The 24,820-nt window shown below is 39.8% G+C and overlaps 1 protein-coding gene across 4 annotated transcripts in view; it reads right to left on the reverse strand.

Annotated features, from left to right (window-relative positions):
* The window catches only part of LOC126246014 (uncharacterized), a 297,733-nt gene that overhangs the window by 42,211 nt on the left and 230,702 nt on the right, over window positions 1-24,820 (reverse strand). For all 4 annotated transcript variants that reach the window (XM_049948363.1, XM_049948362.1, XM_049948364.1 and 1 more), the window contains 2 exons: window positions 24,346-24,529; window positions 19,784-19,957 (listed from right to left, as the gene is read on the reverse strand). In XM_049948363.1, the coding sequence (XP_049804320.1) occupies window positions 19,784-19,957; window positions 24,346-24,529 (358 nt within the window). The remainder of the gene's footprint in view (window positions 1-19,783; window positions 19,958-24,345; window positions 24,530-24,820) is intronic.

Here is a 24,820-nt window from a genome sequence, read left to right on the forward strand (position 1 = left end):
AATGGAGCAAGCCCCAGTTTCAGTACATATAAACATGCAGCTTTGAATTAATTTGTCTACAGTCAAGTAACCTTATTGTTTGGCCCTCCACTTCGTTTCTTCACCTGGATATGAAAGGGTCTCCCTATTCTGGGCACATACCTTCACTTAAGCAAAATGAAGACTGCACAGCAATTTTAATGCAACGTTGTCAGCCACAGACCCTCAAGAAAGTAAAAATTGTCAAACATAAGAAGAAACTAGTTATGTGGTTGAATGTACATGGTACTAATAGCACCTCTAACCAAAAGAAACACTGAAACCTCCCCCCACTTGAGTACAATGCACAGCATGAAACTTCCTGGCAGATTAAAACTGTGTGCCCGACCGAGACTCGAACTCGGGACCTTTGCCTTTCGCGGGCAAGTGCTCTGCCAACTGAGCTACCGAAGCACGACTCACGCCCGGTCCTCACAGCTTTACTTCTGCCAGTATCTCGTCTCCTACCTTCCAAACTTTACAGAAGCTCTCCTGCGAAACTTGCAGAACTAGCACTCCTGAAAGAAAGGATACTGCGGAGACATGGCTTAGCCACAGCCTGGGGGATGTTTCCAGAATGAGATTTTCACTCTGCAGCGGAAGTGTGCGCTGATATGAAACTTCCTGGCAGATTAAAACTGTGTGCCCGACCGAGCCAACTGAGCTACCGAAGCACGACTCACGCCCGGTCCTCACAGCTTTACTTCTGCCAGTATCTCGTCTCCTACCTTCCAAACTTTACAGAAGCTCTCCTGCGAAACTTGCAGAACTAGCACTCCTGAAAGAAAGGATACTGCGGAGACATGGCTTAGCCACAGCCTGGGGGATGTTTCCAGAATGAGATTTTCACTCTGCAGAGCACTTGCCCGTGAAAGGCAAAGGTCCCGAGTTCGAGTCTCGGTCGGGCACACAGTTTTAATCTGCCAGGAAGTTTCATATCAGCGCACACTCCGCTGCAGAGTGAAAATCTCATTCTGGAATGCACAGCATGTTCCACAACCATGAGAAACTGTCAGAAAAGCCCTTCTTGGGAACGCTGTTCAACTTGGGCACCACACTGACTTGAATGTTGGTTATGTCATTAAAGTGTTGACTCTTGATAAGAATTTTTATTTTTGGGAATTAAAATAAAAATCGTTCAGCACCAACTGGGTGAATACAGAGGGTGATCAAGAATGACACTTGCTTTTTTGCTAGAAACTGCACTATAACTGCAGCTGTGTGAGAGGGCACATTGCCATGCAGTAACAAGAAATTCTTCCCCTTCCTTTGTTGCAAATGAACCCTCTGAATCCTCTCCCGTAACCAATCCATTACGACCAAATAATACTGGGAATTTACTGTGGTGCCGGTGGAAACAAATTCCCTGTGTCTAATGCCATGAGAATCATCAAAATAGCCAATGAGTATAGTCTTCACTTTTGATTTTGTCATTTGGACCTTCTCCAGTCTTAGAGAACCATAAGAGACTCATTCTGCACTTTTGTGTTTTGCGGTAGGTTCAAACTGATAACACCAGGTATTGGCACTAATGATTATTTTTTCCAGAAAAGAACTGTTCATATTTCTCACTTCAATCTAGTAACGGCAAAGGTCCAAGCTCGCTGCTTTTGCTCAGGAGTCAAGGTGTGCAGTCTTTGCACCTTTTCCTCTTGTTCAAAACATTCTGGAGAATTGTCTTAACCACTTGATTTGGAAACACTCAGTTCTTCAACGCTAGCTCCGTGTGAGAGAACATGAATTTTCTCAAATGTTTCCATCAGGTGGACACACCCTGACCTCTCGTTGTCCTCGAGTGATGCCTGTTCCTGTTCAAAATGTTTAAACCACTCAAACACTCGCGCACAATTTAAAGAATTATTGCCGTAAGCCTTTATCATGGATTGAAGTGTCCCCGTGGCCATTTTATCAGATAAAACCTGAAATCAAACCACTGCTCATTGTTCCACTGCGATTTGTAAAAGGAATGTTGGCACACTTAATTCAAGCTACCACCATAATTACTGTGCTGATGTCATTTCTATGTTAGGAATAAAAGCTGCTTTAGAACTTTTTGGAAAAACAGTATGGATCACAAAATTAACAGCAATAACTTCTGACTCCAATTAGAAGTCTCATCTGAAAAACTGACAAGAGTGGCAAACCATCATAGTCCCCAAACAACTAAGGCCATTTAAAGGACTAAAACTATGTGATGAACATCTCTCAGAGCTTCACAGAGGAAATATGTATGACTATGCAGATGCAACTATGCAGTGGCCACACCAAACACAAATATAGATACTTTCTCAAAGTACCAAACCATCTTAATGTATTCACGCATAATTGTGAAACATATCTTCCTTTAGTGCACTGTAGTAGACAGTCTCAGAGACAAGTTGAAGCTGAATAAAATATCTTTCTCACATTAGAGTGATGTATGAAGGCGGGTGGTGGGGCAAAGTACAGAAGTAAGGCAATAGTGTACCCCATTTGCCACACAAGCCAACGAAGACATTGTGCTTCATCTGCTTACAGCAAGCACACTGGGGTCGCACAGAAAATATAGCAATGATATGTTAGTGTAGGTATAGTGAGCATATCTGTTGATTATTTTAACTTAAGATGAGATACAGCAGACACTTCAAGTATTACGTAAACATGTGACAACAGTAGTTTTTGAAGTATATGATTTAGTCAGGAAATAGTCAGAAAAAGCAACAGAGTTTCCTTGTGGAATGTAGAACAAAATAAATCGCGCACCTGTCTCCTAACTTGCAAATTGCTCTAGCAACGATCAAAGTACTATATAATGAGCCATGTGATTATAAAGAGAACATTTAAACTGGTATGTGTACTAAGATTAGGAGATTGTGGGAAATCGGGAGAGGGAGGGCGGGGGGATCAGCTCCAGCCACTGATCCCTCCACATGCTCAATTTTAAGTCTCCACCAGAAGATATTGATATGAGCAGCATGTAATACATTTAATCTCTAGCTCAGAATTAGAGGCCGACTGGGGGTGCCACTTGCAACTTGGGCCACAACGCGTCCTGCTGCATCAGCCAGTCACACTCATTACAAACTATAGTTCAAATCTTTTATCTTGGCGGCTCGCGCATGCCCGCCTAGACGCGGGAGATTGCTGCGTTGCCAGTTGCACACGACGCACGCGCCAAGAGAAGCAGCGCCATAGTATAGCATAGTTCGCAAGCTTACGTTTAGGGGGGAGCGCGCAGTTCATGAAGTATAGCTACCACGGCCGCATTAACCCTTTCGCTGCTACGAAGACGTGCTCCCTGCATTCCGCGCTGTGGGCGATTTTGTCACTGCACTGCTCGCCTGTGCAGACACACTGTGTTCCGACTGCTTTGACACTCTTTATCATTCGATTCCACAAAAACTATTTGGCTCAAAAATTAGATTTTTACCTATCTTCTTGACTGATACCTTCCCCCCATAAATGGCTTAATTTTGTTTCGATGTTCAACGCAGTTATTATGCAGCATTAAATATAGTAAACCATTGCACGAAATTTTGAAGAGTTTGCAGAGGTAAAGTCCATAGAGTATACTTTCCGGATGTTCGATTTTAGTTGCCACAATGTTGAGAATGAAATGTGGACAAGGTACCTATATATTTCATTTAGATTAAGTACCATATAAGTGTCGTATGTAATATTGAGAAATATTCCACCTTTCGCGACTGTAACAAAAGTTTTACTTACACTGGGCACGTTTGGCTTTATTTTAAAGCACTTCAGTCAATCAAAAGGAAGTAGACAAAATACATTAAACAAAACTGTGGACTTACAAAAACATTAGGACTTGAATATACCGTCTGTCAGTGAAGCGCTCAGAGCTATGTCAAATATAATTTTGTGTGTGGCACACACAAACAGCATTTATTTGCTAAAACACTGATGAGCCAACACAAACGTTGAATATTGTGCTACCGCAGCACAAAACTACGAAAGGTGACTTGGCAATGGAGGATACAAAATACAGTCCTCTTATGATGCTTCAAAAGAGAGAAAGGCGTCTGGTCTAAATAAGTCGCTTATTACAGTTGCAGAAGAGGGATATATTTCAATACCATTGGTAAAACTGCGACTGTGGAACAAAAACAAGAAATAGAACATGAATACCATTGTGTATGTGCCATACCTTTCACCGATGGAAGTGCTTTAAAATAAAGCCAAGCGCGCCCTGTGTAAATAAAACTTTTATTACAGTCGCGAAAGATGGAATATTTCTCAATATTACATACGACACCTACGTGGTACTTAAATTAAATGAGATATTGTTATGCAGTAAATATTATATGAAATTTAGGTATCTTGTCCACATTTCATTCTCAACATTGTGGCAACTAAAATCGACCATACGGAAAGTATACGCTATGGACTTTTACCTCTGCAAACTCTTCAAAATTTCATGCAATGGTTTACTACATTTAATGCTGCGCATCAAAACAAAATTAAGTCATTTATGGGGGCAAGGTATCAGTCAAGAAGACGTGTAAAAATCAAATTTTTTTCCAAATAGTTTTTGTGAAATCGAATGATAAGTGTGTCAAAGCAGTGGGAACACCATGTGTCTGCACAGGCGAGAAGTGCAGTGATGACAAAATCGCGCACAGCGCGGAATGCGGGGAGCACGTGTCTGCAGCAGCGAAAAAGTTAATGAAGAGGCAAAGCACTAGAAATTTCATTCAAACGAATAAAATTCGTGAAGTAAGGCACTCCAATATTGTTTTTAAATAAAGAAAATATTAAGCACCGCACAAGGTTTGAACTCATAACCTTTCACTTGGCCCTCCAACACCTTAACCGTTACGCTATCTCAGCTCATTGAACAGTGTAACTCTATAAGGACTTTAACACCGCACGCAACTACTTATAAACACTGTTGGTATGACTATGAATTACTCACGCTTCGTCGAAGTACAATAGGAAATAACAATTACCGCTGTTCTTTATTGCGAAAAAGCAGTTCGTGAGATTGAAACAAACACCTTTCCTTGCTATCGCCTGAATTAGGAGTCTTATTGCTTGTTTGGTTTAATTAATTAATAGAATATGAAGCAATTGGTATAAAGAATGCTTTTTCCAAACTTTCTGTAAAAGAAAGTCTGCTATCAAGACATTGCTTTTGTTCTATTACTTTATTTATGACTGAACGTTTCTAAAACTGAAGACACTCGTCCGTGCTCTGCACTGCAGTCGAGATCTGGCAACGTCGTTCTCTGTTCATTGGCTGACTGTGTTTTGTGACGTCAGATGCGCAGAACGAACCTAAACTCGGCCGCCAAGATATATGACGCGCACTTTAGTATGACAGTACTGACTTGTTACTTCATTACTCTCATCTTTGACTGTGAGAATGAATAACAAACAAGCATATCGAGTAAAATGGTCAAGAGGTAATGAGGATTGTACTATGTTGCATTAAAATTGATCCAGGAATTTTAAAGCTATGAGAACAGCAGATGGCTGTGAGGCAACAGCAAGCGCAGGAAAAAAAAGTGCAGACTGTGTTACAGCAACAGCAGTTAATGCAACAGATAATGACCTAGAAATATTTTGTCAGAACCATGAACATTGTCATTGCCCCATCTACCTTATTTGAATGTTTGAACAATTCTAAAGAAAGTTGAGACTGACATTTACGCCATTTTCAGTTCTAATGCAAAGCAAGTAAGATGGACTCCTAGCAGTTAATGAACTCAAGAACTCTATTGTGACCTTCAAGCAGCTTTTCATTCGAAATGGTTCATAAAGCTGCACCCATTCCCATACATAATTAGTATTTCTATCGATGTTGACGTTGTGGTCTTCAGTCTGAAGACTACAATTCCTTCATGTTTCTGGATGTGTCCTATCAACCAATTATTTTAATCACATTGTGCCGTAAATATCTTTTCTGCCCAATTAAATTCAGTACCTCCTCATCCACTACCCACCTAATCCTCAGCATTCTTCTAAAGCACCACATTTTAAAAGCTTCTATCGTCTTTTTGTCTTAATTGTTTGCTGTCCACCTTTCACTTCCATACAAAGCTACACTCCATGCAAATCTTCAGAAAAGGCTTCCTAACACTTAAACTGATATTAGATGTCAATCAATTCCTCTTTTTCAGAAATGCTTTCTTGCTAGTGTCTGTCTGCATTTTGTATCCTCACTACTTCAGCCATCATCAGCTACTTTCTGCACTTATGGCAAAACTCATCTTCTACTTATAGTGTCTCATTTCCTCATCGTCATTATTTGGTTCCAAGTACATTCCATTGTCCTCATTTTGCTTTTATTGATGTTCATTTAACTCTCTTGAAGATACCACCCACTCCACTCAACTACTCTTCCAAGTGCTTTGCTATTTCTGACAGAACTACAGTCATCAGCAAACTTCGAAGTTTTTATTCCTTCTCCCTGACCTTATGTCCCTGTCTAAATTTCTGCTTGGTTTCCTTCACAGCTTGCTCAATGTACAAATTGAATGACATCGGGGATAATCCACAACCTTCTATTGTCCCCCTCTCAGCTATGGCTTCTCTTTCAGGTTTTCAGACTTTAGTAATTGTAGCCTTGTACCTGTACAAGTTATAAATAACCTTTCATTCCCTGTATTTTATCCCTACTATCTTCAATTGAGTGAATTCTGGTCAATGTTGTCAAAAGCTTTCTCTAAATCTACAAATTTTATGAATGTAGGTTTGCCTTGGCTCAATACAACATTTGTTTCTTCAGGCCAAGCTCCTTAATTTACTATGCTTTTTCAAAATTTTACAATTTTAATCTACATTACATAACCAACAAATTGTGGTCCGAGTCCGTATCTGCCCCTGGAAATGCATTACAGTTTAAAACCTTTTTTCAAAATCTTTATCTTACCATTATACAGGCTATTCATTTTAAGTGAAGACACTGACATATCTTGAAAACTACACATTGGATCAGAAGAAAGTTTTAATTCCTATTTGTTTATCTAAGAGGGGGACTTTTGTAAACCCTCATTGCCAGTTTTATAAAGGCTTTGTCGCTACTGCTGTAACAGTAGGCTGAGTTTGTGAGTTCGTAAAACGGCTCTTGGTGCAGTACACCGCTAAGACAATTTCTCCCTGGCACTATTACACTACCATGCCACAAGGTCAGGTAACAGGATAAGAGAACGAAGGTTCTACATCACTCCCACAAATTCGTAACAGTGCCACACAAATTAGTTAAAAATCAAACAATGGAAAATCCAGGATGGAATGTAACAATACCAGAGAAGGAAAGTTGCTACTCACCATATAGCGGAGATGCTGAGTCGCGATAGGCACAATAAAAAGATTCACACACTCATAGCTTTCGGCCATTAAGCCTTTGTCAGGAGTAGACACACACACACACACACACACACACACACACACACACACACACACACACACACACACACACACACACGTCTGCAGTCTCAGAGCTGAAACTACACTGCGGTGTAGTTTTAGCTCTCTGAGACTGCAGATGTGTGTGCAAGTTGGGTTTGCGCGCGCGCGTGTGTGTGTGTGTGTGTGTGTGTGTGTGTGTGTGTGTGTGTGTGTGTGTGTGTGTGTGTGTGTGTGTCTACTGCTGACAAAGGCTTAATGGCCAAAAGCTATGAGTGTGTGAACCTTTTTATTGTGCCTATCAGGACTCAGCACCTCCGCTAAATTAGTTAAAAAGGTTTACTTATTTTTGTGATCTGCGAATAATACAATCTGCAACACTGCTTCTAATATAACACAAAAAAGCCCCTAACTGGCTAAGTGCAAATAATCGTAGGTAAACTTCGCAGTACATAGCAACAGCAATTACAACAACTGTCTGTTCAATTCTAAGAGTTCGCTAAATGAGCTGAGTGGATGAGGGCTGCTCTTCTATCTTCCAAGTGGGCTTCTGTCCATTGTTTTTATAGCAGATTACGATTCTATGGCAAAATCTACAAATGTTTTGTCTGCAGAATTTTCTTTGTTTCGCCAAAGGTGGCACTGTAATCGGAGGAATAGAAATGGTTACACAATCATAATTTATTACATGCTACTCAATGGTCCTTGAAATGTCCAACAGCATGTGAGACCCCACCTCCATGCTGTGATGGTAGGACAGGACAGTATTTCATAATGTATAACCAGAAATCCCATTTGCAATGTTTTATTCCTCCGACATATCAAACACAGGATTACCCGAGTTGTCATGCAGTTCCTTCTGTTAAATGCTAATACTGAACAGGATATAAAATCTGTTAAATCTGAGCTCAAAAGGGTAATCAGTAAGCCAAAAATTGATTATTTTAGGACACTCCTCAGAGACATTCACTGGACTGATGTTTACAGTGCTCATGGCATGAATGGAAAATATAACATTTTTGCTAATAAAGTGCTTACCTTATTCGAACACTGCTTTCCCCCAAAACTTACAAGGCTATAGCTAAGTCTACAAAGAAGCCATGGATTACTCGAGGAATAGGGGTATCTTGTAAAACAAAAAGAAAACTGTATCTGTCAATCCGAAACATTTCCAATATTGATGCTATAGCACATTATAAGAAATACTGCAAAATATTAAAGACTGTAATACGGATGTCAAAGCAAATATATTACAAGGAAAAGATGGTCATATCAGACAACAAAATAAAGACAATATGGGATATAGTGAAGGAGGAGACTGGTAGAACCAGACATGAAGAGGAACAAATAGCATTAAGAGTAAATGATACATTGGTGACATGTGTATAGTGTTGCAGAACTTTTCAACAAACATTTTATAACTGTTACTGAAAAGATGGGGTTTTCAGGTTCGGTAGATGCTGCTATGGATTACCTTAGACCAGACATTTCAAGTAACTTCCATAATATGAATTTGACCCTCACTACCCCAACAGAAATAATGTCCATCATAAAATCTTTAAAATCAAAAACATCTAGTGGGTATGATGAAATATGAACAAAGTTAATTAAAGAATGTGATTCTGAGCTAAGTAACATATTAAGCTATCTGTGTAACCAGTCGTTTATCAGTGGAATATTTCCTGAATGGCTGAAATATGCTGAAGTTAAGCCACTGTTTAAGAAGGGAGATAAAGAAATAGCATCAAATTTCCATCCAATTTCACTTTTGCCAGCATTCTCAAAAATTTTAGAAAAAGTAATGTACAATCGGCTTTATAACCACCTTATCTCAAATAACATACTGTCGAAGTCGCATTTCGGATTTCTAAAGGGTTCTGATATTGAGAAGTCTGTCTACACTTACAGTGAAAATGTGCTTAATTCATTAGACAAAAAAATTGCTGGCAACTGGTATATTTTGTGATCTGTCAAAGGCATTTGACTGTGTAAATCACAATATCCTTTTAAGTAATTTAGAATATTATAGTGTAACAGGAAATGCTGCAAAATGATTCAAATCTTATATCTCTGGCAGGAAACAAAGGGTGTTATTAGGAAAGAGACATGTATCAAGCTATCAGGCATCATCCAAATGGGAACTAATTACATGTGGGGTCCCACAAGGTTCCATTTTGGGGCCCTTACTTTTTCTTGTGTATATCAATGACCTTTCATCAGTAACATTACCAGATGCCAAGTTTGTTTTGTTTGCCGATGATACAAACATTGCAATAAATAGCAAATCAAGTGTAGTCTTAGAAAGATCAGCCAATAAAATATTTGTGGACATTAATCACTGGTTCCTAGCCAATTCTTTGTCACTAAACTTTGAAAAAACACACTACATGCAGTTCAGAACTTGTAAGGGGTGTCCCAACAGTATATGTCTAACACACGATGACAAGAAGATAGAAGAAGTGGTCCGTGTTAAATTCTTGGGATTACAGCCTGATAATAAATTCAACTGGGAGGAGCACACCACAAAACTACTGAAGCGTCTTAACAAATCTCTGTTTGCAATGCGAATTTTGTCAGACATAGGGGATATAAAAATAAAAAAGCTGGCATACTATGCTTACTTTCATTCCATAATGTCATATGGGATTATTTTTGGGGTAATTCATCAAGCCAAACTAAAGTTTTCCGGGCACAAAAACGTGCAGTAAGAATTATATGTGGTGTGAACTCAAGAACATCCTGCAGAAGCCTGTTTAGGGAAATAGGGATACTAACTACTGCTTCTCAATATATTTATTCCTTAATGAAATTTGTCATTACAAATATATCACTTTTTCAAACCAACAGCTCAATTCATGGAATCAATACTACAAATAAGAATAATCTTCACAAGGATTTAAAGTCACTTAGTCTTGTACAAAAAGGTGTGCATTTTTCAGGAACACACATTTTCAATAACTTGCCAGCAGCCATAAAAAGCTTAACAAGCAATGAAATTCAGTTTAAGAGAAGCCTAAAGGATTTATTGGTGGCCAACTCCTTCTACTCCATTGATGAATTTCTTAGTAAAACCAACTGATTTGTATATAAATACAACATAACTTCTGCACAATTTCAGTGCAGTAATGTGTTCATTGAAAATTTGTGTGTGTGTGTGTGTGTGTGTGTGTGTGTAAGTATAATCTAACTTCTGCACCATTTCAGTGCAGTAATGTGTTCATTGTAAATAAGTATTACAGTAGTTGTATTACATGTTTATTACCTTATAAATAAATAAAAAACTTTTTTATTTTAAATTCAGTGCATTAGTATTTGTATAATGACTCTTAGTGTTCATTAAAAAATGACGATCATTCCACTTGGGACCTGTGGAATGGTACATTAGCTTATTTGTTTTAGTTGTAAATATTTGTCATGTATTGTTGTTTTTCTGACATGTTCCACATCCTGGATGACCACCTCACTACGGATCAATTGGAATGAAAGTAAATCTAATCTAATCTAAAGTCATTGTGGCTGTGGCTCAAGGCAAAAGTTACTCAACTTTTCCAATTGAGTTAAGTGTTAAACCGTACCACTGCCAACTTCAAGACATTTAGTGATCCTCTTTTCAAATGGCCATAGACAGGATAGAAGCATATTGGTGGGAATGTAAGCACAGGCAGTTTTGATGTGGACAGTCATGTCTTCGCAGCCTGTTTGCACTTGCTGGTACATATTATCTTTTAAATATCCCCACTAAGGAAAATCCGGTGACGTCAAATCTGGTGACCTAGGGGGCCAATTAATAGGGTCACCTGTACCGATCCACCAACCGGTGTAAACACAGTCTAACACCTTCTGTGCTTCAATTGCGCTGGACAACGGTCATGCTGAAACCACATACATTGTCGACCACACAGGGCAACATCCTGCAGTAGTACTGGTAGTTCCTGTTCCACAAATGTTCAATATTTGTGTCTACTCACCATGCCATCGATAAAATATGGGCCAATGAGTTTGTCCCGGCCAATGAGTTTGTCCTGCAGGATGCCACACCATACGTTAACCAACCAAAGACAATGATGGTCAACTTGACGTAGCCAGTGGCAATTGTCTACACTCCAGTAACACATGTTATATCAGTTAATGCTACTATGGTTTGTGAATAAAGACTCATAGGAGAATAATAAGTGGCAAAGAATGTGGGGGTCATCTGCATTTGCTTATGTGCTCATTCACAAAACACTAACTGGTTATAGAAATAGGCGCCATGAAGTTCTCGGTGCAGTGACACAAGGTACGAATGATACTTTTGACGATGCAGTACTGTGACAATATTACCTATGGACATTCTGGAATCACAGTGTATTTGCCGGGTGTTTAAGTGTGGGTGCACTGCCACTAGTACAGCTATTTCATTAGTTTCTCCTGTAACACGTTTGCTTCATTTCCTTTTGCTGGTCAGTAAACTGCCATCAGACAAAGACGTTCACAACATTGTAAAAGAATGAATGAGAGTGAGCTTTGAGCTTTCTCTGGAAAACTCTCGGCATACAAGCCTCAACATCTCTCTCCTACATTCTCCATACATCAGGATCATTTCGATTTTTTTCTTCTGTAATTGCAGCATCCATCATTCCCTTGCGCTTATGTTCTCCAAATGATAGGCAGACATGCCATCCTGATTTAGGTTTTCCGTGATTTCCATAAATCACTCCAGGTAAATGCCAGGATGGTTCCTTTGGAAGGGCATGGCCGACTTCATTCCATCCTTCCCTAATCTGATGAGACCGATTACCTCGCTGTCTGGTCTCCTTCCCCAAACAACCCAACCTATTATCGGCATGATACACAAGTTCCGGTTGCAGTGTACTGCCTGTTATGATACGTCATAATTCGCTACATGGCCACGGAGGCACATCGAGTAGTCCACTGTTAGATATATCAGAGCAATACAAGATTGCGAATGTGGTTTACAATTAGAAGTTACAAAATATTGGCCTGTGCTGCCCTCACAGAATGGAGGTGGGGTCCCATGTGCCATTGGATATTCAAGGACCTTTGAGTAGCATGTCGTAAATTACAATGATGTACCCATTTCTATTCCTCTGATTACAGCACTACCCATGGCAAAATGAAGAAATTGCTTCAGACAAAACACACACAGATTTTGTCATAGAATCATAACCTGCAATAAAAAATGGGCGTTCCCTTTGAAAGTTTCAAAGTTGGCACCCTGCCACCTATGCATAGGGTGGGGTGACAGGTTGAGTATGGTATCATTGGATGTCCCCTTCCAAGAGAAACAAATTGGAATTATAACTTTTTTTTTGATCGAATGTGTAGTTTGAGATATTTCATTGTCTTCAGTTAAAATGAACACCCTGAACATTTAATCTGGAACCTTCCAGTTTTCCCAGGTCTCCTCCTGTATGTAACCTCCTTTCATGATTCTTACACCAAGTGTTAGCAATGATTAAATTGTGTTCCGTCCAAAATTGTTATAGATTCCTTTCCCTCAGTCCATGTTCTCCTACTATTTATCATTCTCTTGCTTTTCCTACTAAATCTTTTGATGTATACACGATTTTCTGACCAAGCATTTTTGTAAAAAACACACACACACACACACACACACACACACACACACACACACACACACACTGCTGAGTAGGAGCCATACTGCCACATACACGATAGTCAGAATAAGATAAGTCATCATATGCAGCCTGGGTTGCTCTGTCTCAGTGGCACAGGCAAGGTTTCTTTCAAATGGTGTACATTTCCTACCCTGACTCCATAATTCTAGTTGTAATGCAGGCCAAGGCTCTGAGCACATCTGACCGTAGTCTTTTCAATGCTGTCAAAATTAATTTCTCTTGTGAGGGAGCATTCTCAGCACAGAAAATATTTAAAAATGTTTTTGAAATTGATCATATTTCTATAAGTGTTGTGACTTGTAGTTGATGGAAAACTTTAGTCTTGTCATTGTCCAACTCACACATAACTGCTGAGAAAACAAACACAGCCTGTACTTGCAGCAAGAAGGGAAACAAGGTGACATATAAACAACAGTATGACATACCACTCAACTGCTTCACACATGTGCCTGCAGCACTAGCTACTCTCAGCACGCTACTGATGACACACAACATCAAAGACAATCAGGTGGAGTTTAAAAAGGATATGTGCACTGCTATGTCACTCATCAACATATAAACTTGCTGGCTTCTGAGCTCTCTGCAACTCCAAGAACCATAGAAGTAGGTGGTTATGTACAGTAATAAAATAATACAATTCAATGGTCAGATCACAGTCAAAGCAAAGTATGTCGAGTACTAACATTCTTAATCACAGCTTAATCAAAAAACACCTGATTTTTTTTTTTTTTTTGGGGGGGGGGGGGGGTAATCCTCTTTTCTTCTGCAGATTTCAAATTAAAGAAAATGTAAACCTAGTTTCTAGTACCATTTTGTGCAACAATCTAGAAATATTCTGTCAGAATCATGGACAGCCATTTGTGCCAGAAGATTCCCCCCCCCCCCCCCCCTCTAGGTTCTTGAATAGCATCACTTAAGCCACTATTTGTATTGCTCCCTCAACAACCTTTGGTATGTGACAGCATGTAAAGGCACAACTAGACACATTACAAGAGCACTGTGCACTGTGTTATCACCTGCAGCCTGTCTAGTTAAAAGGCAAGAAAACAGATGGAACTATCTGCATCTGTCCTGACCTTAACTTGCTGGGGATCAATCACGTTCTTTAATCCCAGTGCAGCAACAGGCCCTCTCCTTATTCCCTTAATGCATCGATATACATAAAAAGCTGCAGCCTTATTGCTATTGTTTTGATGAAACAGCTTTACAAGTAAAGACCTGATCATCTTGTCCGTGTTGATCCATATTGACCGACTGCAATTGTACTGCACACTGACGCTTGTGTTTCAACCTTAATTTCACCATACCAGTACCAGCGCCTAATAGCAAGCCATGACATTACCACTACTAAAAATGCAAAGTCTGCAGCACACAGTCTCAACATCATTTCTTTAATATTGGGCACCCACATAGTGATTAGTTTTCTGTCTACTCTGGCTCAAATAGCAAAAGTTTAATTATAACTGCTCTGTACATTACATTACAAGCCTTGCACACTGGGGGAAACCTACAATGAAGGTGCTGTTAAGACGGCCCTCAAGAAACTTTTATTTTTAACATATTGTGACTAATCAAATTTACAAGCTACTTTATCGATATAACCTATCTTAAGATTTGCCTAAGAATGTTAGCACTATCTACTGCAAAATTTTGACATATTTTCTTAGACAGATTGTATGATGCTGGTGGGCAAGCAGTTTTTCGTCAAACATTGTGGCAATTTCCTGAACTAATGTTGTTCTACGTCATAACATGAGCCCCATCACTCTAACCATCATCACCACCAGCTCGTACTTGCTTCGAGTTCAGAGATGGATGCAGTTGGAAAATTCCTGTTTACCTCCAGTACCTTCGTTCAACAACCTGCTGCTCTAATTCACGAAACATTCCACGTATTGCTCACCTGCAAGTTTGGTGTATAGAACTAGCAATCTCTTCATCTGATGCCACCTACAAACATTCACTTCTGTGATATCAAATTTTCTTCCTGCTGCACAGTTGTTTGTGGCCTCTGCTTCATGAATAACCTTTAGGTTCAAATTTATGTTGTACTATCTGCATGAACCAAATGTGAACTGCGAAAGTGTAGACTCACATTTCTCAACAGAGTCACAGCTGTAATTTGCATCCATTATCAATCACTTCAATTTACTGTTCTTACCATTAAGCATACTCAACAACAACGATGTTTTATCCTGTTGGGAACCTAGTGCTGAATCAGTGGAAATAAGGCCATTTTGGGCTAACAGTGTTCTTCATCATCATTTGTTGCCAACCTTGAAAATAAACGAGCCGTGCTATAGACTAGTTGCTTGATCTCACGTTTGATTTACTGTGATGCATTTCAAATGTACAGTGTGAACATATTGATGTTAAGAATTAATTATCTCCACAATATAAACAAAAGATAGATTGCTACTATCCGTAAACGTAACACATTGAGTTGCAGTCTGGCACATTGGAGGTGGGGAGGGGGCAGAAAAGGAGATGAGTAGAGAAGGGGAAAGACAGGTGGGTACATTGTCAGAGGGTGGCCCACAGAGAGGATGCAAGCAAGGATGACATGATACTACAGAGGGGTTGGAAACTGCAGGGTGGAGGGTGCAGGGGCAGTAGGTTACCGTAGGCAATATCAGAAGCAGAGAATGTGTTGTAAGGGTAAATCCCATCTACACAGTTCAGAAAAGCTGGCGGTGGAGGGGAGCATCCAGATGGTTCGGGTTGTGAAGCAGCCATTGAAATCAAGCATGTTACGTTCATCTGCATGTTGTGCCACAGGGTAGCATACTTTGCCCTTGGCCACAGTTTGGCAGTGGCCGATATAAAAAACTGCGCATTATATTGGTGTAACAACCAACCAGCTACCCACCAGGTTGAACAGCCACCACCAAACTGTGGCCAAGAGCTAAACAGACTACCCTGTGGCACAACATGCAGCTGAATATGAGATGGTTGATTTCAGTGGTTGCTTTGCTTCCCAAGCCATCTGGATCCTCCCCTCCACTACCAGCTCTTCTGAACTGTGCAGATAGGATCTATCCTTACAACACAATATCTGCTCCCAAAATTACCTGGGCCTCACCCTAAGGTAATCTACTGTTCCCACACCCTCCGTCTAACAGTTTTTCCCCCGCTCCATTGTATCACCTCCCTATTCTTGTCCCTTCATCCTCTTTGTGTACCGCTCTCTGAAAACACACCCGCCCTTCCATACTCCTCTCCTTTTTTGTCAACTCCCCCTTACCCCCTCCTGTAGAAGTGTGTACTATTGTCGAGTATATGTCCAGTCATAATGTCATTTCAGTTCCGAAAATACTTAGATTGAGCCAAAGTACAGTTTAAACATGATAGCTACATAGAGAATGAATTTTTCACTCTGCGCCAGAGTGTGCACTTATATGGAACTTCCTGGAGCCACTATCCTCCCCAATTTCGGCCAAGCTGGTGCCACAAAACCACCATTTCACCCTCCTGTTCTCATCAAATTACATCTCTGCAAGACCTTAAGTACCAAAGCCTCAAAAGAAATGTAAGACAACCCCTGTACCACCTTATTACACATTGATAAAACGTTGACCTCAGGAAAAAAAAAAAAAAAAAAAAAAAAAACACCACACACACACAACCTTTACCTGCAAATGTAAGACCACCCTGGATTTTTTCAATGGCGAACTTGGGAAAAAGCCTCATCTCTAAGTCGGGTAAATATGGTATATTGGCCAGACATTGCTGCAGATACGAAAGAATGGTCTAGACCTCTAACTACTGTACCTAGAACCAGGTAGCTACAGAGCAGCATTTCTCCCCTCAGCCCTCAGCCTAAACTGGAGCACCTTTGGGAGCAGGTGGATACTGATTGTGCTCAGACTTTCCAGGGGCAATGTGGCTAGGGGATGCTACCCCCAATTTCAAATTTGTGTCGTGGATGGCAACACAAAATATGTAGCATTACCAGGTCTTGACCAACACCTCTGGCAAAGAGGTGCTGGACAGTGGGTCACAGTTTGTCTCAGTTTTGAACAGTTCTGTCAAAGTGCTGAATACAATGCTCAACCACCATCTCAACCCATCCAGCTATCAACTCAACTCAGAGGACGAGGGATTTTCATGATGTTCAAAACTTAACTACAGTGAATAAGGGTATCAGCATCTGAGGATGCCTTGAACTGCTTCAACACAAGTTCCACCCTTTTAATGACTGCAGCCTGAAGAAGCAGCTGCACAGAAGCAGTTACTGCACACTGTTAGATCACCTGCGCCTGGCCCAGTACCCACGAGAAAGCCCTTACTATCCCTCAGCATTGTCATTCAAGGGCCCTAGCAGTGAATGCCCAATGCCTGTCCCCCATTCACCAAGTAAGTATAACCAGTAAGTATAACCCTAGTCCCAGCCTCGAGCCTCCACTCTCACACCCTTATGACCTCTGCCCAAATCGTAACTGCCAGACGCAATTGGAAGTCCAAGATCATTGTAGGCAGTTTATCTCCCACAGCACAACCAGCAACAACTGAGGCAGGTGCTAGTTGGCAGCCAACAGACATGTTGGACGCATACTAATCTAGGAGTCTACAAATCCCAATACAGAAATGTCATTCATTTCTTAGGCTGGGCTTCCGAGCACCATCAAACCCCTAAGGCACAGACTTAAAAAAGGACATATCTGACCTTGTGTGCCTTTTAAATGGGGGAACGGTTTTGTATTCTCACCAGAAGATATTGAAGTCAGAGGCATAAAACACAATGTTCTGATTCTGATCCTAGTGTTAAAGAAGACCAAACAGCAAATGTCATTGGCTTTTATTCACGCACCAGGACAGAAGCAATGTACCCCATCTGTTTGTGTAAAGAGTAAAGTTAGTGTGGAAGTGTGAGAAAGTGTTCTAAATGTTTATATATCTGAGGCAGAACATGGAACCAGTCCATTATACTCCCAGTGAAACGTGGGAAACTGCCTAAAAAACCACATCCAGGCTGGCCGACACACCAACCCATTGTCCTTAATACACCAGCTCATTGTCATTAATCCACCGAGCAGATTCAATCCAGGGCCGGTGCACGTTCCCATCCAAGAAGCAGTCTTGTTAACACATCTGGCTATTCAGGTGGGTAAACTGCAACGCCTCTCTCAACTACAACAGCCAAGCTACTTGTGGGGATTGCATGTACAGGAAAAATTTCTATTACACAAAGGACAAATATCTATGGAACAAAAATTTAAAATTACTGTTCTTGCATTTCAAATTATTATTATTATTATTATTATTATTATTATGAAAAATGCATACCTTCTTATTTCTAATCACGTATCGTAATTGCCGATGTTTTATGGAAAATTTAAAGTTGTTAAAAAAGGGAAAAATTACAATTTTTTTTTCCACTCTATGCTTCACAGAAATGTTCCTAGGACAAGCACCTTTGTTTAAAAACTTGTATCAGTCAGGAATCAAACTCAGGACCGCTATGTGCCAGGTAAGCATTCTATCACACAGCCACATAGACTCGAAAATATTTTAAGGTACCTGTTACTGTCCTTCAAAGTAGTCACCAGCGTTGTATAGAACCCACTGCCACCGATGTGGATGGCCTAGTATACCATTAGCAGAGCCTGTTCTGTTGATGGCATGAATGGAGCGGTCTACTGCCAGTCGAATCTCTGGAACAGTTCTGAAGCGAATGCCATGAAGTGTTTCCTTCATCTTCAGAATCAAATCAAAGTCACAAGGACTTATGTCCGGGGAGTATAGTGGATGGTACAGTACTTCCCAGTCCCATCGACTGAACGGAGCAGCCACAGCTTGCTCTATGCGCCCGCGCATTGTAGTGCAAAATGATGGGTGGGCTGCGCAGAAAGTGTTGCCGCTTATTTCGCAAGGCTGGTCACAGGTGATGCTCCAGAAACGAACAGTAATACTGCGTATTGATGGTCTGCCATGGAGGAACGTAATGCGTTAGGATAACACCATCACAGTCGTACATGAGAATCACCATAACTTTTGACTGCTCCATTCACACCATCAACAGAACAGGCTCTGCTAACGGTATACTACGCCTTCCACATTGCTGGCAACGGGTTCTACACAACGCTGGTGACTACTTTGAAGGACAGTAACAGATGCAAGCATGTAACTCTTTTGTATCGGTTGTGAATAAATAGTTGCCACTATTAAGTTTCAACCCTCGTTAGATTCATAAAGTGGACAGACACTTTCCTCACTCTGTCTGTCCATGGTGATTTTGAGACTTGTGCTAGAAAGCAGCTTCAGTGCACTTACCGAACACTCTGATTCTGAACTCTTTCTGTCTGCAACTAAGTGACAGTACATAATTGCAGCTGCACTGTTCTGTAAGTGACTCACTGTGAATGATTTTCGTGTACAGCCTGTGCAATAGTAAAGTCAATCACCATTTTTTCCACCAATGCATCTTTGTTTCCTATATCTTGAAAAGCATACTGGGACTCAACAAACCCACTTCATCACACATACAGCTTATGCACTAGGCTCACACTATTAATAGAGCTTGTATTTAGAGACAGTCATAATAAAACGTGTAGTAGTGATGGGCCATGCACAAAGTGAGTGAGACCATGAAGTTTAGTCCCTTAAACACTAGGTATTCAATAATCCTCTTTTCACAAAATTATTTCAAACCCAGCTCAACGTTAAGTAAATACAGAGGTCACAGTATTTTCAAGGTACACTGCAGTAAAATGTTTGTCTCCTCAACTACAGATTAAAAATTTATGAAAAACAAAAATTAGAATTACTGTACTTACATTTCAAATGATTGAGGAAGCAATCCACCAAATCAAATGACAGAACTTCCTGCAGTTTATAATCATAAATTCTACACAGTAATGTGATCAGTGGTTTGATTCTGAGGTTAGTATTGATAGCCTGATTCATGGAGGTAAAAATGCTATAAACTATAGAAATACACACAGGTGAATCTGCAAGGAAAAAAATCACAATTTAAAAACAAAATCTAACAATCTGAAGAGTACCTAAAATACAAAATCCATTTTTGCAGGTTACTGCTTCTCAGCTAATGTACTACTGTTCACTCAACTGGTTTTCAATATAAGTTCAGACTCACTCTTCTTCAAGTGTGATTGTTTTGAGACAAAATGTTGTAAAATAAGTAGTCTCCAGGAACAAATATATTAAATTTTATCTATAACACAGCCATCTCATAATCACTACAGTAGCACAACCAAATCTTAGTTTTCAGTCACAAAATTTTCTAACTGACAAAGGTAACTGTTTCTATTTTATCCTCTTTGACAAGCTATTCCCTTTCAGCCAATATATTACTGCTGATTAAATTTGTTCAAAGAAATACGCAGCAGCTTAATTTCATCCAAAGAAGCTATTGCTGGAGCCACCAAACTGTCAAAAGGAATGGAAGAAAAAGCTTAGCTTTCAAGCTAAAATGAAAACACACACACATACACGCACACACATTTAGCCCCTTCACCATTATAAATAGATGACATGGATTAACTTTCATGTGACTGTCCAAGTTTGTTTCTTTTAAACAACATTCACACACTTTTTGACACTAAGCATGACAACTACACACAGTACAAGAGACTTTTTCATCTGCCATGCAGATATGACTATTTTACTCTTATGACCACACAAATAAATACAGTGATTGAGTGTAATGTTACCTCCATGTACTTTGTAAAAACAACTTGACTGAATGGACATTTTTATTTACCTCAGCTACAGCAGTAATAGTGCTAACGCACATTGATCTGTTATCCTATACCTTCGATACTTTGAACTTTACTCATTTGTGCATAATTTTTCAATCATTTATCTAGCAAATTCTTTACTGATGTCTCTCTGGTTCCAAAAGACTCAAAGACTCTAATGGAGGTCCAAAGAGTGTCAGAATGATTAAAAAATAATTTCATAAGGAGGGGTAAACTGTTGTTGTGGTCTTCAGTCTGAAGACTGTTTTATTGCAGCACTCCATGCTACTCTATCCTATGCAGGTCTCTTCATCTCTGAATAACCACTGCAACCTAAATCTTTATGAATCTGCTTCCTGTATTCGTCTCTGTCTCCTCCTACAATTTTTACCGCCCTCCAATACTAAAGTGGCGATCCCTTGATTTCTCAGAATGTGTCGAATCAATTTATCCCTTCTTTGGATCAAGTTGTGCCACAAATTTCTTGCCTCCCCTATTCTAATCAGCATTTCCTCATTAGCTACATGATCGACCCATCTAATCTCCAGCATTCTTCTGTAGCAACACATTTCAAAAGCTTCTATTCCCTTTTTGTCTGAACTGTTTATCATCCCTGTTTCACATGCATCCATGGCTACACTGCAGACAAATACCTTCAAAAAAAAACTTCGTAACACTTAAATCTATATTCAATGTTAACAAATTTCTCTTCTTCAGAAATGCTTTTCTTGTCATTTCCAGTCTACATTTCACATCCTCTCTATTTTGTCCTCCATCAGTTATTTTCCTGCCACAATAGCAAAACTCATGTACAGGGTGTATACGTGGACAAGGAAAAAGAATTCCCGGATTTCCCAGTTAAAAATACACTTTCTCCCAGGTGGAAACATAGTTTTTCCCTGTTAATTGACAGTATATTTTCTCTCGGAACTGTATAACTTATCAATCCTTTAAATGGTTATGGTTTTATACATGGGAGTAGAATTTCCCGGCGCTTTAGAAAACGAAACACCTTTTGGAAAGATGTTTGATGTGCAGTAACATGTACGCTGCATATTTTCGTATTACGAAAGTATAAATTCGAATTCCACCAAACACCGCATGTTACTTTCCGAAGCATTGAAATCGAGACTGTGATGCATATTTGTAAGCCAATCATAGCTCATGTCTCGTGATCTCGCCAGCCAGCGACAGCGGAGATTCAGAGCTTCGGACACGTCGTGTTGTCAGTCAATAGCAACATCACTGTTAAGTAGCGCGAACACACGAACAGGAAAAGTTAATGGTTTAAATTTATATATATAATGTTGCTACAAGAAAAACAAAGCTTTCACATATAATATTGGTCTTTAAGGCCAATACGCTGCAAGAGAAGCTAAGCTTTCACATATAATGTTGGTCTTTTATGCACGTATTACATTTTAAGATATATCACACAAATGTGCCGGTAAATTTTTTAATACGGCATAAAAGTGTGATCTTCTGGGCTAAAAATTTCTATTAGGCCTACTACAAGCAAAAAGCTTTCCGTTAGGAAATAGTTTCACACCATTCATACGCTCCAGTTTCTCAAGCATAAGATCGAAAAGTAGTAGTGCGAAATTTTTATGGAAATTTGGAATCGTCTTATTCTTCCATAATTTGTGTGATGTCCCCATTTCTTCTCCTTCCTCGTTCTAACAGACAATGTTGTCATCACTAATTCTGTATCTATTCCTGCCAATGTCAAAGCATATTCGCCAGTTAACTTCACTAACTCTGCCAGTTTAGTTACCCCGCAATTATTCTCCAGTTAGGTATTGTTACGTGTTCGTACAACGCGTTTTCTGCGCTACGTCCAGAATAGACCTTAAAGCGGCTGCTAGACGGAGACTGTACAACTGGCCCTTGCTAGTATAGCGATCTGGCCAAAAATTTGTCTGTCAAAATTTCATTTTCTTGGATACACCGAGAAGATAATACATAATCTATCTTACCTGTTATTCCTATTAGTCGTTTATTCGCACTCTGGAAGTCTGAATCTATGGATTTAGCTGGTAATCGTAACAACACTCATCATTCGCAAATCCTGTCAACCACATAATCAGACAGTGGTTGGCTTTCTTTCATTCGGCTATACTCTGCTCAGCTCGTATGGCCCCTTTTTTTTGTCTGCAGGAAAGTTTTATTTCTAGATGTGACGAGGATTCCACTGACAGAGACATCACGTACACTATGTACACATTCACAAATCAACTTATGATTCATTCAGAAATCAACTTAGAATGTGTTCAACGATGTTAAAAACCGACAGGAACACGTTTCAAAGTCATACGAATAATAGATAGACCAATGCGCGCTGGATGCTAGGCGCTTTGTGAACCAAGTTTTATATGAATTAGCCCCCCCCCCCCCTCCCCTCCCCTGCACTCCTAGATCCACGGTTGCTGCGCAATCTGGCAGCTTGGGCGCGCCAGTAAAATTTTTCCTGGTAGCACCTAGCTTTTTTTTTTAACTGCGACTGCTTACACAGCCAACAGCCACGTTTCTGTAGCCAGAAGCGGTAGAAGGTATTACTCAACTGCACATGCGCATGATCCCACTCATAACTGCTAAAACAAATCTAATAACAGTTGTGACGTCATGCTCATCGGAGGCAATTTGTTGTTACGAAGCATTGCATAGTCTTCCTAAAGCCTTTGACACATTTTGCTGTTGGCAGACGCTTGTATGAGCACTGTGGTTTGTTGCTGTATATGACGCATTTCCTTTGCAATTTAAATTTTATTTTAGTTTTTCCTCTCGTTCATTTTTTATGGCTGCAGTATTATTCTGCAATAGCAGGATTCAGTAATATCCTTTGTTAGAGTATTGGTTCTTACCAGCCAAAACTACAAAAATTTAACTGAGAACAAAAACAATGATAAATTCCTGGAATTCAAAAAAATTCCCAGGTTTTTCCCGGTTTTCTCCCGGATGAAAAAATTCCCGAGTTTTTCCCGGATCTCCCGGTTGTTCCGGGTCGTAGACACCCTGATGTACTACCCTTAGCATCACGCGATTTAATTCTACTACATTCCATTATCTTTGTTTTGCTTATGTTGACGTTCATATCGTATCCTCCTTTCAAGACACTATGCATTCTGTTCGACTGCTCTTCCAAGCCCTTTGCTGTCTCTGACAGAATTACATTGTTTCTTCTTCCTGAACTTTAATTCCTACCCCAAATTTTTATTTGGTTTCCTTTACTGCTTGTTCAATGTACATGCTGAATAGCATTGCTGATAGGCTACAAGTCTGGCTCATTCCCTTTTCAACCACTGCCTCCCTTTCACGTCTCTTGACTCTTTGTAACTACCATCTGGTTTCTGTACGAATTGTACACAAAGGTTTTTAAAATGGCCTTGTTGGCCAAAAGCTTATTTTGTGACAGTCTGTTTGTTATGCCTATCTGTGACTCAGCATCTCTGCTATATGGAGAGTAGCAACTATCCTTTTCACGATATTGTTACATTCCATCCAGGATTTTCCACTGTTTAAAATCCATATTTTACTTGATGTTACAACTACCATGCAGCCAAACTATTAACAGTCTCTATAATTAATTTAAATAAAATACAAGAATAAAATTATGTTTCTGTCTCATTGCAAGTACTTACTCATTCCAAACGATGCTCTTGGGAAAACCTCTGGGTAATGTATCAGAATAGTATAGATAACTGGGAAACACTTCCTTTTCAGAGAATACAGAGCATCATAGCAAAAAGCCTGTGCCCGTTCACGTAGACCTTCTGCTTTACACAGAGAGGCATGAAATCTTGTCAAAATGTGCAGAAGATCGTACTGTAGAAAGAAAAAAGTTAAAAGCCTAAGTGCATTACCAATGCATGTAAGATGCAGAATACATAACAGCAGTAAATCAATGGTCAAAAGTAATATACAAGGGACCTTTCATAAATAATGCACACTATATACTTTTTCTTACATGTTTAATTTTTTTTTTTTTCCATTATCTCTTTACAGTCCTTCAATACAGTCTCCCTGCTTCATTACGACTGAATCCCAACGTCTCAGAAGCTTTACTGTTCCATACAGGAAACTACTTCGGTTGTTCTTTCAAATGGCTTGTGTAAT

The sequence above is a fragment of the Schistocerca nitens genome, chromosome 1 (genome assembly GCF_023898315.1).
Source record: "Schistocerca nitens isolate TAMUIC-IGC-003100 chromosome 1, iqSchNite1.1, whole genome shotgun sequence".
Taxonomy (NCBI): domain Eukaryota; kingdom Metazoa; phylum Arthropoda; class Insecta; order Orthoptera; family Acrididae; genus Schistocerca; species Schistocerca nitens.